This window comes from Leptodactylus fuscus, chromosome 1 (genome assembly GCF_031893055.1).
Source record: "Leptodactylus fuscus isolate aLepFus1 chromosome 1, aLepFus1.hap2, whole genome shotgun sequence".
In the NCBI taxonomy this organism is placed as follows: Eukaryota; Metazoa; Chordata; class Amphibia; order Anura; family Leptodactylidae; genus Leptodactylus; species Leptodactylus fuscus.
In genome coordinates, this window is record NC_134265.1 from 344,522,164 (window position 1) to 344,532,413 (window position 10,250).

The 10,250-nt window shown below is 45.5% G+C and overlaps 1 protein-coding gene across 2 annotated transcripts; it reads right to left on the reverse strand.

Moving 5' to 3' along the window:
- Positions 1–351: 351 nt before the first annotated feature.
- On the reverse strand, positions 352–8,145 carry MED28 (mediator complex subunit 28). 2 transcript variants are annotated; one of them, XM_075261629.1, is made up of 5 exons: positions 7,983–8,145; positions 5,566–5,632; positions 4,094–4,206; positions 3,024–3,243; positions 352–528 (listed from the first exon to the last, which is right to left on the reverse strand). In XM_075261629.1, exons 1-4 carry the CDS (start codon positions 8,133–8,135, stop codon positions 3,046–3,048), a joined length of 531 nt encoding a protein of 176 aa, XP_075117730.1. In that variant the 5' UTR covers positions 8,136–8,145; the 3' UTR covers positions 352–528; positions 3,024–3,045. The 2 variants fall into 2 exon arrangements, with proteins under 2 accessions (XP_075117730.1, XP_075117729.1); XM_075261628.1 differs by lacking the exon at positions 352–528 and having other exon boundaries at positions 2,924–3,243.
- Between the last annotated feature and the right edge of the window lie 2,105 nt (positions 8,146–10,250).

Consider the following 10,250-nt stretch of genomic DNA (forward strand, 5'->3'; position numbering starts at 1 on the left):
ACATCTGAACCTGATTTTCCATCGTTTGGCTCCATCGGGAAACCCTGAACGACAGAGAGCAGAACCGCTAAAGCAGCAGGACTTTTCTCTCCAACCATTTCTGGCATTGCTGTGGAGGGGTCTCTGGTACATATATGAACTTAGCCTTAGATTGCATAAGACAATCCCTGCTAGTCAAATCAAATCAAATCAAAAAAAGCTTTATTGGCACGTCTGAATAGATATTTGGCATTGCCAAAGCTAGTAAAGTGGGGGGGGGGGGGGGGGGGAGTTGGACTCGGGTGGGTGAGTGGTGGGTGGTTTGGGGTATAACAGTCCGTGGAGTCTCATCTTCCTCTACGTTGGTGACCACTATATGGGGAGGTGGGGGTGGGGCGGGTGTATTGGGATAAATATAATAGTCCGTGGACTCTCATCTTCCTCTTGTTTGGTGACAGCTGGACACGTATTGGGCAGCGATCTCCACAGTGGCCTCTTCTTCTCCCAGTAGGATGTAGAGTTTCCTCTTCTCGTCTGCAGATATGAAGTCTGCAGACGAGAAGAAAGAAGTAAGAAATGTCCTTATATATAATATTAGCATGCTTACAGCAAATGGCAATGATTTTATATGATATAAGTAAAATGATATCTTATATTTAGAGGAATCATATGTTTATCATGTATACCTTCAGGACAGATCTAGTATTTTAGCTTGGAAAAAAAATTATTCATCAACTTTAAAAGAACATTTTGCTTGAGGTTTATTACAATATTCAATAAAATGTAGCATGGATAGAATATGTGGTCTGTCGTCCTTATCTTTATATACTGTTTGAATGCAGAAATGATATTACTGTGCTTACGTTACAAAATTAATAGCATTTACTGATCTTTTTTTTATATTGAACAGTCATCAGAGAATACCTCTATAACATACGTAATATTGCCACCGCACAGTGACGAAAAAGGGTTAGTTCACAACACATGACGATCAGTCCATAGATCATATCCTTCTAGGGGGCAAACTGATGAATTCCAATAATACTGCCATACCACTTATCAGTGTCAAATTGTGACTGTACAGGCTATTAGATGTATAAAGTCCTCATGATGGGGCAGACATAATAGACTGGGATTGCCAATGACTACAGTCAGAAAAAGGAATATGCAAGTGAGACCTCATGGGTGAATAAGAGGTACTTGCTCCTAGCACCACCTTTTGGATTGTAGTTCCCTATAGTTTAATTCATAGTTTTCAAAGAAACCTATCGGCATAATCTGGGAAAGGTAAAGCCAGTGTAACTCCTCCAAAAGGAAGAAGGTCCCATCCACAGTCATTTATAGGACGCTACCTTCTAAAAGGTGCAGCTAGGAGCAAGTTCCTATTTCTCACCAATAAGATCTGGAAGAAAAAAACTTAAGTGAGTTCTAACAAATCAGCCTGACCGAGGCTTCCCCACCTCTGTCTGCCCTGTTCCAACCCAGTCATACAATGTGACGAACAAGACGGGGATTGAGGCAAAAGGGCCTTAAACATGGAGCATGAAATGTATGCCTCAGTATCACCTCTAGTTTTCTTTTGTAGAAGTAATGGTGAACGTCCCCCTATTGTGTTGTCCGAAAGACAACCCTCCTTAGTAATAGTCGCCCACTCAAGATCGATCCTTATTCTTTCACCTTCTTCAGTAAGTCACATGATAACAGTGTGACTTTTTTTTTTCCAGCATGGATTACTGTATAAAGAGGACGACACTCTCTGCTGCCTGTACATACTATTAACCCCTTAGCGTGCTTTGATGTAGTATTATGTCATGGGTTGCATGGGGATGTATGGAGCTCGCTCACGAGCTGAGCTCGCTCCATACAGCCACGACCTGCCGCTAATAGCAGTGGTCGGTGCCCGCACCGATCGCTGCTGTTAACCCTTTACAAACTGCGTTCAAACGCAGCGTGTAAGTTGTGCAGACGGCACGGGCGCCGCCATTTTCCGCTGATTGCCGCCCTCCTGAACGTCACCAGAGGGCGGTGATCGTTTGCTATGACAGCCTGAAGCCTATTGAAGGTTTCCAGGCTCATCATAGCATTGGTTCTATTGCACGATGCCAGAGGCAGCCTCTAATAGAACTGCTGCTGTGATTTTGCTATTCACTGCAATACTGTAGTATGAGCGATAAGACCCCCTAGGTTTCAAGGTACCTAAGGTGTCTGATCATAAATGTAAAAGAAGAAAAAAAAAAAAAGTTTTTAAAAGTATTAAAAAAATTTAAAAAATATAAAAGTTCAAATCACCCCCTTTCCCTAGATCAGCTATAAAAGTACATAAAGAACATCAAACATAAACATATTAGGTTTCCCTGCGCTCCAAAATGCCCGAACTATTAAAATATTAAAACATTTATCCCGTACTGCGAACAGCGTAACGGCAAAATAAAATAAAAATAGCCAAATAGCATTTTTTTCAACACTTTGCCTCCTATAAAAAAATTGAATAAAAAGTGATGAAACCATCAGATCTTTCCCCGAATGGTATCAATAGAAATGTCATCTTGTCCCGCATAAAACGACGCCGCACCCATCTCCATACAACTAAATATGAAAAAGTGACAGGTGTCAGAACATGACGACACAAATTTTTTTCTCTATTTCGCAAAGTTTTTCATTTTTAAAAAAAAGTATCAAAACTTTACAAATACTATATAAATTTGGTATCACCGCGTTCGTACTGACACGTAGAACACAGGTAACATGTCATTTGTACCAAACAGTGAACGCTGTAAAAATTAAACCCATATGAAAATGGCGCAAATGCGTTTTTTCTCAAATTGCACCTCATTCTGAATTTTTTTTGTGACACAAATAGCCCAATAGGGTTTCATTTTAAGACCCTTGAGAAACACCGACATCCAGAGTTTGGATAAGTTCTTTTAATTGAGTGGTGGCATAAAAAACCCCAACAGTTAACCTGCAAGTCCAAAACAATAGTTGTATCTTACAAAATATAGTACAAAAACCAGTCAAAAGGAAAAAATAGAAATATTCTTTACAAAAAGTCCATGTCCAGTCAGGTCAGGATTGCTTCATTGGAGCAGGGATATTGGCGGAGGCTTGCTCCAAAAATGCCAGAGGCCCTTGTGCCATCTCACTCGGCTTCTTATGCTGACCATTAATCTCTTCTAGGACCTGCTGCCAGCTCCGCAGTTTAGTCAGATGCTTCTGGATGAGCGCTTCCTTCCTCTGCAGCTCACTCCGCAGTTCTGTCACATCCTAGTAGAAGCAAAGGAAGGTGAAAATTAGATTATAAGCAGAGAAGACTCGACCTGCTGCCATGCTTCTATGGGTGGACGCACCGTCCCAGTCCAGCTCTTTGCATGATTTAATACCTGCTGCTCCACCAATTCAGGCACAGCTAGAATTTTGCTCTCCAGCCCCCACCGTTCCTGAGCAATCAATGCTGTTAGTTTTGGTGTTGATATGGTATTTAGCCTCTGTACTGTCAGGAGGGTAGTCTCAGGCAGGAGCAGACAAGGGGTTGTGATTTTGAGCTCTGACACTGGATTGGATTGGAGCTCGTAATAGTTTCCTATTAAGAGTAGTTTTTAGCAGACGGATTTTGACGCGGAAGCCGCCTCAAAATCCATCTGCAAAAATGGCTTCCATTGACTTCAATGGGAGACGCTCGCTTTTTTTTCTCCTGCTAGCTAGTAGAAGAAAAAAGAAGTGACATGACTAGAGATGAGCGAACACTGTTCGGATCAGCTGTTCCGAACAGCACACTCCCATAGAAATGAATGGAAGCACCTGTGACGCCGGCCGGCCGCCGGCAAAGTGCTTCCATTCATTTCTATGGGTGCGTGCTGTTCGGAACGGCTGATCCGAACAGTGTTCGCTCATTTCTAGACATGACCTATCTTGCCAAGGATTCCGCGGCTCGAGACACACTCGTGTTTAGGCCCATTCATTCAGGCCTAATCAGGAGCGGGATGCTGCATCGGCATCCCGTCACAGCTAGCCACACGGAAAAGGTTTCCGACACCTTTTCCTACGTGTGAACATACCCTAAGAGATCCTTCTCCTGTGCCCAGGTCATCTTCACTTTAAGTTACGAAACACTTACCTCTTTAATAACCTGCTCCGGCTTTTGGACAGACAGCTGTAATCTCTTCTGTAGGAAGAAACATTCTGTTTGCCTGGCCACGTCCAGGAACTTCTGAATGCACTGTTCCACACCTAAGGAGAAGAAAAGACTGGTGAGCTGTCCATTCAGTTATTTCCTAACACTGGAACTCAGCTAAGACTCTGTTCACGCTGGTGTCATGGCTTCCTTTATTATAGGAGCCATGATGTATATAACAGATCTGTGGTGTAACCACTGACTTACAAGATTTCAAAGTTTTATTAATTCGGTGACAATCCTAGTGCTTGAATTCCTCCTGCTCTTATACACAAGGCATGAGCCCTAAGACTGTGGTTTTATAGAAACGTTTCATATTGATATATTTAACATGTGACTATCATGCATATTTAATGAAGCATACCGTATGAGTTACCGTATATACTCGAGTATAAGCCGACCCGAACATAAGCCGACCCCCCTAATTTTACCACAAAAAACTGGGAAAACTTATTGGCTCGAGTATAAGCCGAGGGGGGGAAATGCAGCAGCTACTGGAAAATGTCAAAAATTAAAATGGTCTGAGTTTTTGGGTGCAGTAGTAGCTGGGAAAGAAGAGGGGGTGTTTTGGTTGTCTGTCTGCCCCTTCCCTGAGCTTGAGGACTGGGATTTCCCCCACTTGGAATTCAGCCTGGCTGTATATAGGGGATCTGCAGTGCTCCTATTAACCCCTTCCTGACGGAACAGGAGCACTGCAGATCCCCTATATTCAGTAGACACAGGGATACCTAATGTGTTTGTGTGTCACAGTCATTTTCTACTTTTATATGTATTCTAGGGAAAGGAGGGATTTACAACTTTTATTTTATTTAATTTTTTTTATTATATATTTTTTAAAGCTTCTTTTTTTCACTATTTTATGGGAGATTCTATACATTACTATTGCGGCTGGTCATAGACCCCCCTCCCCCCCCCAAAAAAAAAAAAAAATAAATATTTTTTTTTTTGCTTGACTCGAGTATAAGCGGAAAAACTGTGCTGAATAATTTGGCTTATACTCCAGTATACCCGTTATTACCACCATTTTTTCTGTAACCCTTTCACAGTGCAATTGGAATGGTCAAACTTTGCTGCATTCTGAGGAGGAACAGGGGGCTCAATGGGAGTACCAGCAGTAGTGCCCCCCGCTGATGAGACCCTAATAACTAATCCTATGGCTACAACCCAAAGAAAACATCTTCGCCAGCAGCGTGAAATCACAGAAGATCTTTAATAGAAGCCTAAGACACTCAGTGTCTTTTGCCTTTTATAAAGATCTTCCCTCCATTTTCAGGATATTGGCTGAGATGTTTATTTGGTTTGTATTTGGACCTGGAGATCTAGAAGCGCTTAATAGGATAAAAATCCCTTAACCCTGTGGCTAGATGATATATGAATTTTGAAAGAAACCCCTATTACTACGTGTAGTAACTTACCGGTGCGGATCTCCTCCTGGTCTGTACCATTCACATAGTCCTGGCTCACAAGAGAAGCAAAGCAAGCCTGTAATAGAGAAGAGAAGAAATCACATGTATAGTGGATTCTTACGGTGTATGTATCCTAACCAGACAATATCTATGCTGCAGGCCATCCCAGAGATCTGCTGATGGAGATGTGTCTGGCAGGTGCTACCCCAAAAATAAGAGCTGCAGGCAGAGCACGTGTTGGCATTTGATGTCTAATGTACTAAAGAACGCCGTGTACATACTGTAGACTATGGACTTCAAATGAGCCATGTACATGAAACACTATAACCTACTGATATTGTGTATTTCTATGATCTCCAGAAGATACAACTACAAACACCGAGTACCAAATCAGGAGACACAGGTCAGAGACAACAGATCTAGTTTAGAAACCCAAAGCACCCCCAGGGGTTCTCCAGGGAGTTACGGACTTACCTGGTCCAGTAGATGAAGATGATGGACCCGAGAGCTTCAGCCATGTCAAAACACCCGGGTTGTGTCCGACATGATGGCAGCAGCACTCTGACCCCTGGGTCAATCTGTCCCCCTCTCCTTCCCTGATCTCAGAGGGAACGACCCGGGATCAGAATTCTGGTTCCAATCACGTGACTCAGAAAGCAAGACATGGCAGGAACCCCCAGATCCATCTTATTCATCCGCCAGACTAGGTAAGCCAATTGAAATTTTCTGTACAACCTTTTGAAGTCTCCATGTATGTGGAGGAATATGGAGCAGAAAATCTGGTCCATACAGCACACACATATGTCCCAAAGTCGGTGGCTCAGTGGTTAACACTGTAGCCTTGCAGCGCTGGAGTTCTGGGTTCAAATCCGCCAGGAACAACATCTGCAAGGAGTTTGTATGTTCTCCCCGTGTTTGCGTGGATTTCCTCCCATTCTACAACGACATACTGATAGGAGAAAAAAATCTGTCCCAAAGTCAGTCCGGAGACCCGGACTCCCTGCATCACAGTGAGTTATATACTATACACTATATTACCACTGCTACACTGTTCTGTACTACATATAGTGATACTGGAAGTATCTATGACGCTAGGAGTCTGGGTCTCCGGAATGAGTTCAGGCCTAGAAATCTGGCCGAAATACAAACAGGATTTTCCGGTCCATGTTCCTCCATGTCCATGGGGCCTAAAGAGGGAGTCATATAAAGTAATGTCATGTTATGATCCGTGGGGGTAAGACATCTGTGACCTCCCCCTCCTGAGAATCTTAAGACTTGTAGTTTCCCCTGCACAGTATTACTCCCACCACTCACTGTGCAATGAACTGCAACAGCCCCATTAATAGAAAGGGGTCTGTGGTCGCTTCATTCTCAAGATTAATGGGGTCCCCAAAGTCAAAAGCGATGGCAAATACTAGTGTTATAAGATGGGGATAACCCTTTTATGGCCAGCAATATGAGATTTATTATAAGCAATCCTACAACTCTGCTAAACTTCTCACCCTCTAATATTGAAATTGCTCCTAACAGAAAGAAGGGAGTGATTATTTCTTTGCAAATAAGACTCAGTTCACATCAGCCGGGGATCCAAGTCTCTGTAATGGTAAGAAAGGCACAGCTTGCAGGCAAGAAATAAGAGGGTCTGGGCACCTATGGAAGACAGTAATAGAACGCCATCTTCCAATCGCTCAGGGCTTGTTCTTCACATTGGTCAAGATCTCTGCTTACAGTCTGCGCAGGACAGAATTCAGAGGCCTGAAAAACGCAGAATCTGATCCAGAAGTATCCGCCAACATGCCAAACATATACATAAACTGGCTTCCCATAAACAACAGGCCCTTGTGTGTGGGGAATGAGCCCCTATACTGGAGCCCCTCCCCCCCTACCCCACAATATCCCCTGTGCTTTGAATCCCTTATATGAGAAAAGTGCATTACAAATGTTTGTCATTGACAAAAGACACCAGAACATATTAGGGGCAGGAGGAAAGCAGAGAAAATTCACACAAATACAGGGAGGACATACAAACTCCTTGCAGATGTTGTCCTTCGCAGGATTCGAACCCAGGACTCCAGCGCTGCAGTGCTACCCTGAGCTGCCCTTACACAGTACATACTGGTATGTATTAAGTGCTGGGAGTTGTAGTGTTTTAATTGTTGGATTACTACAGTTACACCTGCAGAAACCCTGATATCCCAATAACTGTGCCCCACAACTCCCAGGATACTGCAGCATGGCATTCTGGGAGTTGTAGTGCTGGTGGCCTATGCAGCATCCCTTGTACCCCTCACATATCTGTAGCTCTGCACCTATTGTGAACCACACTGCCCAGCAGGTAGTATGAGTGCATGCTGGGAGTTGTAGTTTTGCAGCAGCCATTGCTTGCAGTCCTCTATAGGTCTGCCTGGCACTGCACCCTGCCATACCTCAAACGAGGCCTCCAGCTCGTCCACCAGGGTGCTGTTCGGGTTCTTTGCCCCGGGAGGGGTAGACATGAGCCCGGCCCCAGCTCCAGGCTGCATAGGTGGCGGAGGACCGGGCGGCTGGCTGGAGAACATCCCGCTGAGCGAAGACGCCATGACACACAGAAAGGAGGTAACGACGTCCCCTCGTCCACCGGAAGTGCTCAGTACTGGCAACCGTTCTGTTGCCGCCATCTTTGATTTGGTCAGAGTTGTTTTTACTTTTTTTTTTTTTTTTTTTTTGTCCTATACCTCAGTGGCGCCGCCTTCAGAAGCAGTAGTGGTGTTGAAGGTTATTACTAAACATGCGATATGTGAAAAGTGCCACAGTAACTGGCAGGGCGCCATGACATCTAGTGTGTAGTAATGTGTTGTTTACTATCTTTTATGGCCGCCAGGAGGCGCTATAGTTGTGGTGTAAATGGAGGAAGAGAAGCTAAAAGAGAGGAGTGAGAATAGAAAGGGAGAGCAGACAGGTCAGGAGAGAAAAGAGGAGGGCAGAAGACTGGGGTCTCTTCACCTCCCTCCAAATACAGCAATTGCTTCACAGTTTATAGATGCGCATACGGCCATAGAAGAGTCTCATGCCTCCACCTTACACATGACAGGGATTGGACAGAATCTGCGCCAAAGTTATTCTAACCTCTAAACTCGCCCGTGCCCCCTTTGTATCTCCATATGGTATCATACCTCCAGTATCCCCACCCATGGTATATTCTGTGATGCGCCTCCCACAGTATATACCCATACCTCCCAACTTTTGAAGAACCGAAAGAGGGACAAAAAGTGCAGCAAATTTAGCCCCGCCCACTTTTGTGTTGACTCCGCCCACTCGTTAATTTTTCATGTGCCCGCACACAGTATAATCCTCCTACAGTCACCTGTAAATTATATGTCCGCCCTCTATCTCCCCCCAGTTTCATATACACCCTTCATCTGCCCCCAGTTTCATGTCCCCCCTCCATCTCTGCCCCCAGTTTCATGTTCCCTCCATCTCTGTCCCAGATTCATGTCCCCCCATCTCTGCCACCAGATTCATGTCCCCCATCTCTGCCCCCAGATTCATGTCCCCTCCATCTCTGCCCCCAGATTCATGTCCCCTCCATCTCTGCCCCCAGATTCATGTTTCCACATCTCTGCCCCCAGATTCATGTCCCCTCCATCTCTGCCCCCAGATTCATGTCTCCACATCTCTGCCCCCAGATTCATGTCCCCTCCATCTCTGCCCCCAGATTCATGTCCCCCCCATCTCTGCCCCCAGATTCATGTCCCCCCATCTCTGTCCCCAGATTCATGTCCCCTCCATCTCTGCCCCCAGATTCATGTCCCCCCATCTCTGCCCCCAGATTCATGTCCCCCCCATCTCTGCCCCCAGATTCATGTCTCCACATCTCTGCCCCCAGATTCATGTCCCCTCCATCTCTGCCCCCAGATTCATGTCTCCACATCTCTGCCCCCAGATTCATGTCCCCTCCATCTCTGCCCCCAGATTCATGTCCCCTCCATCTCTGCCCCCAGATTCATGTCCCCTCCATCTCTGCCCCCAGATTCATGCCCCCCCATCTCTGCCCCCAGTGTCATGCCGTCCTCTCCTTCATCTGCCCCCAGTTTCACGTTCTACCTCAGTGTACACATTACACTTACCTTCTCCTCGCTCCCCCGCCGCTCTCTCTCTCGCACACAGTTGTAGACGCGATGTGACGTCATGACATCGTGTCTACAAAGCCAGTAGCCGGCGTGCAGCGGCGAAGCAAGGAGTTGAGCTGTAACAGCTCCTTGCTTTAGCTGCGTATGTGTTCAACTCAGATCTGAGTTGAAATCGGGACATACCTCCCTCCAACCGGGATCGCGGGACATGTCACCGAAATCGTAAATGTCCCACGGAAATCGGGACGGTTGGGAGGTATGTACACCACCCCCCCAGTAGCTCCCAACACAACATAAGGTCCTCTAGCGCCCCAACATGATACAATAGCCCTCCTGTGCCCTCCCATACTATGTGCCCTTGCAGCCCCCACTTGAAATAACACCCCTCCTGAGCACCTCCCCCCCCCCCCCCCCCCGAAAGCATATTGTCACCCTAGTGTCTCTCCCAAGACATATCCCCCCCCCCCAGTGTCTCCTAATTAAATATGATGCCTCCTTGTGGTCATCCCATCTTGTAAAGAATCCTCCTTGACCTTTATAGTCTATGGGGTCCACAGGTTTCCTTAGGTAACTGATTTTTTTTGT

What these genes read in the sequence shown, in the direction of transcription:
- MED28 (XM_075261629.1), bottom strand. Translation starts at nt 8,135, where the DNA reads ATGGCGTCTTCGCTCAGCGGGATGTTCTCCAGCCAGCCGCCCGGTCCT. An exon ending in AGCTGGAGGCCTCGTTTGAG is followed by an intron (nt 5,633 to 7,982) that starts GTATGGCAGGGT and finishes TCTCTATTACAG; the next exon opens with GCTTGCTTTGCTTCTCTTGT. An exon ending in CGGAGCAGGTTATTAAAGAG is followed by an intron (nt 3,244 to 4,093) that starts GTAAGTGTTTCG and finishes TGCTTCTACTAG; the next exon opens with GATGTGACAGAACTGCGGAG.